This window comes from Penaeus vannamei, chromosome 35 (genome assembly GCF_042767895.1).
Source record: "Penaeus vannamei isolate JL-2024 chromosome 35, ASM4276789v1, whole genome shotgun sequence".
In the NCBI taxonomy this organism is placed as follows: Eukaryota; Metazoa; Arthropoda; class Malacostraca; order Decapoda; family Penaeidae; genus Penaeus; species Penaeus vannamei.
This window is the reverse complement of record NC_091583.1, coordinates 9,703,737-9,706,236: the sequence shown is the minus strand read 5'-3', so window position 1 is coordinate 9,706,236 and position 2,500 is coordinate 9,703,737. Positions and strand designations below refer to the sequence as shown.

General features: G+C 37.3%; 1 protein-coding gene across 1 annotated transcript in view; it reads right to left on the bottom strand.

The window, feature by feature from the left end:
- Positions 1–2,500, bottom strand: part of su(r) (dihydropyrimidine dehydrogenase su(r)) — a 19,951-nt gene that overhangs the window by 4,957 nt on the left and 12,494 nt on the right. Inside the window, exons 5-11 of the mRNA XM_070113971.1 lie at positions 2,364–2,454; positions 2,032–2,258; positions 1,619–1,769; positions 977–1,146; positions 600–810; positions 228–412; positions 1–44 (exon numbers count right to left, since the gene is read on the bottom strand). The exon at positions 1–44 is cut by the window's left edge and continues 54 nt beyond it. Of these exons, the coding sequence (XP_069970072.1) occupies positions 1–44; positions 228–412; positions 600–810; positions 977–1,146; positions 1,619–1,769; positions 2,032–2,258; positions 2,364–2,454 (1,079 nt within the window). The remainder of the gene's footprint in view (positions 45–227; positions 413–599; positions 811–976; positions 1,147–1,618; positions 1,770–2,031; positions 2,259–2,363; positions 2,455–2,500) is intronic.

The window sequence follows — 2,500 nt, the reverse complement described above, 5'->3', positions numbered from 1 at the left end:
TTTGGTAGTTGTGGCTTGTCTGGTATCAATATGCCATGAAGAGACTGTTGAGGGAAAAATAAATACCCTGTCAGAAACCTCTTTTTTTTTAGTACCTTGTAGGTAACATACTTGTAAGTCACAACTTATTCTTATATCATATATTTTCATCACATCAGTTTATAGAAAATATATAACATCTTGAATTTCCTGCAATACTAATAGTAACAAAAAAGTTCTAGAATTACCTGAAGATATTTATGTATGTTCCAAGCGGCAGTCTTTCCATCATTGACACTTTCAACTGTTGTTTCTGCAATGCCTGCAATATCTCCTCCACAAAATACTCCTGGTTCACTAGATGACATGGTAAGGTTATCAACATCCGGCTGGCCCCAACGATTCAGCTTAACCGGAGCCAAAGCAGATTTGACTGTAAGATAATCTCTTATGAAATTCATTGACAGAAAATAATCTTTATATATTAGCTTTGTCTACATATGTATTCTAAGAAGACACAATGGTTATCGGGAAAATATCCTTCATTAAGCAATTATATTTAGAATAATATATTACAACTTTTACTAAACAGTTTAGTGGCCTGTCAGTTCTTCACTTACTGTCATCATCTGTTAGGCCTGATCCAAATGCAGAGATAATATAGTCACACCTCAGCCGCACAATCTGATCCTCATCTTCAATCCAAGAGCCATCTTCAGTCTGTTCTGTGCGAGCAAATTCCATTGCAGACACGCGGCCATTCTTGACAATCACCTTCCGCGGAGAGAGGAAGGGCAGGAACTCGCACATTTCCTCTCTTGCCAGTTCCATCTGAATAGAGGGTCCTCAGTTTTAATTCAAAGAGTGAAATTTACAAAATTCTACAAATATAACAGATCTGAATAGCAAGGCTAAAACTCTTGAAATAAATATACTATATTTATCTCTACAAAATATACAAAATGCTTTGCTATTTAAGACAAAAAAAAGGCCTCACTTCTTCCGGTACAGCACGTATGTTTGTAAAGCCCTTCCTGAACACTACAAACACACGCTTTGCACCACATCGAAGAGCAGATGTTGCACAGTCAAAGGCAGTGTCACCAGCACCGAGAACCAGAACCACACCCTTGACTGAGGGGAGCTGTGCCTTACAAGCACACATTCCTGCCAAGAATCAAAAACACATGACCAGTGCCTATCTCTCTATTTAACAAGCATGTCTAAAATTTTGCCCAGAATTTTTATGCTGGTCTTACCCTGGGGCATTATTTAATTGAGAGGGGGGGAGGCAAGTCAGACCTTGAGGAGGAAAATCAAGAGTCTTGGGTGGTAATAACCCCCTCCCCCTAAGCCCCCAGTCTTAGCATGCTAAATGCTTTTTTTTTTATAGGACTTTCAACTTTTTCATGTAAATGTACATGGCCTGTACAAAGGAACTTTTATTTTATTTTGTTTCCTCTTATTTCTATACATCAAAAGTATGACTGATTTCTGGAAGCTTCAGAATCTATTTCTATCTTTTTAAGTAATAAACAAATTACAGAGGCATGTAACTGAAAGATCTGCAACCTATTTTTAATCTCTTAAAATCATATCCTCATTAGCCAGTCACAAAACAATGTAAGGTGACACTAACCTGGTTTACTTGCAGCAGTGACCAAAGGTAAGAAATCCTTGCTGGTGTAGAAACCCATGTCGATGTTGAGATCAGCAAAAATACCAATTTTCTTTGGAGAGGGAAGACCAATACCCACAAATATGGCCTCATAACCTTCTTTTTGTAGACCCTTTAAAGATCACGAGAGTTAGTTCCACATTCCAAGAAAATATATGATTTACTAATACTAGCCATATACTACACTTTTGGTTTGATTATCACAGCTGATGTGCCACAAAAGGTTAATGAAATTGTTACAACTGCACATAATGGCATAGCCATGGTTGCTCTTTTTGCTTGAAACAAGTCCTCATATCAAGATTAAATTTTTGAAAAGTATCAAATGCTTTTATTTCTGCTGCAGTATGCTTAGTAATAAGTAGCATCTTTACCTTTACTGTGATGTCGGACATAGAAAGCTTCCTTCCATGATGGACCTTCACCCCCAAGTCCTTCATAAGATCGACTTCAAACTTAACAACTTCATATGGAAGACGATACTGAGGTATTTCAGATGAGCTCAAGCCCCCTACATACTGATTCTTCTCAAAAACATCAATGTTGTTGTAACCTAAGCGGCCTAAAAAGGTAGCGCAAGAAACTGAAGCTGGTCCACATCCTGAAAGAAGATTAAAAAAGAAATTTACAACAGCATCACCATTTTTTCATCCTTTTCCAATCAAAATGATATATATAGTAATACTTTGATCTTGCAATTACCCACCAATAAGGGCAATCCTGGCATCATAACTTTCTGGAAAGTCTTTGGGTATGTGTGGAGGCCTAATCTGGGAGATGTTCATCTGCCGGAAGATCTGCAAAAAAAAAAAATTGTTGAAGACATATTATCATCATTATCCA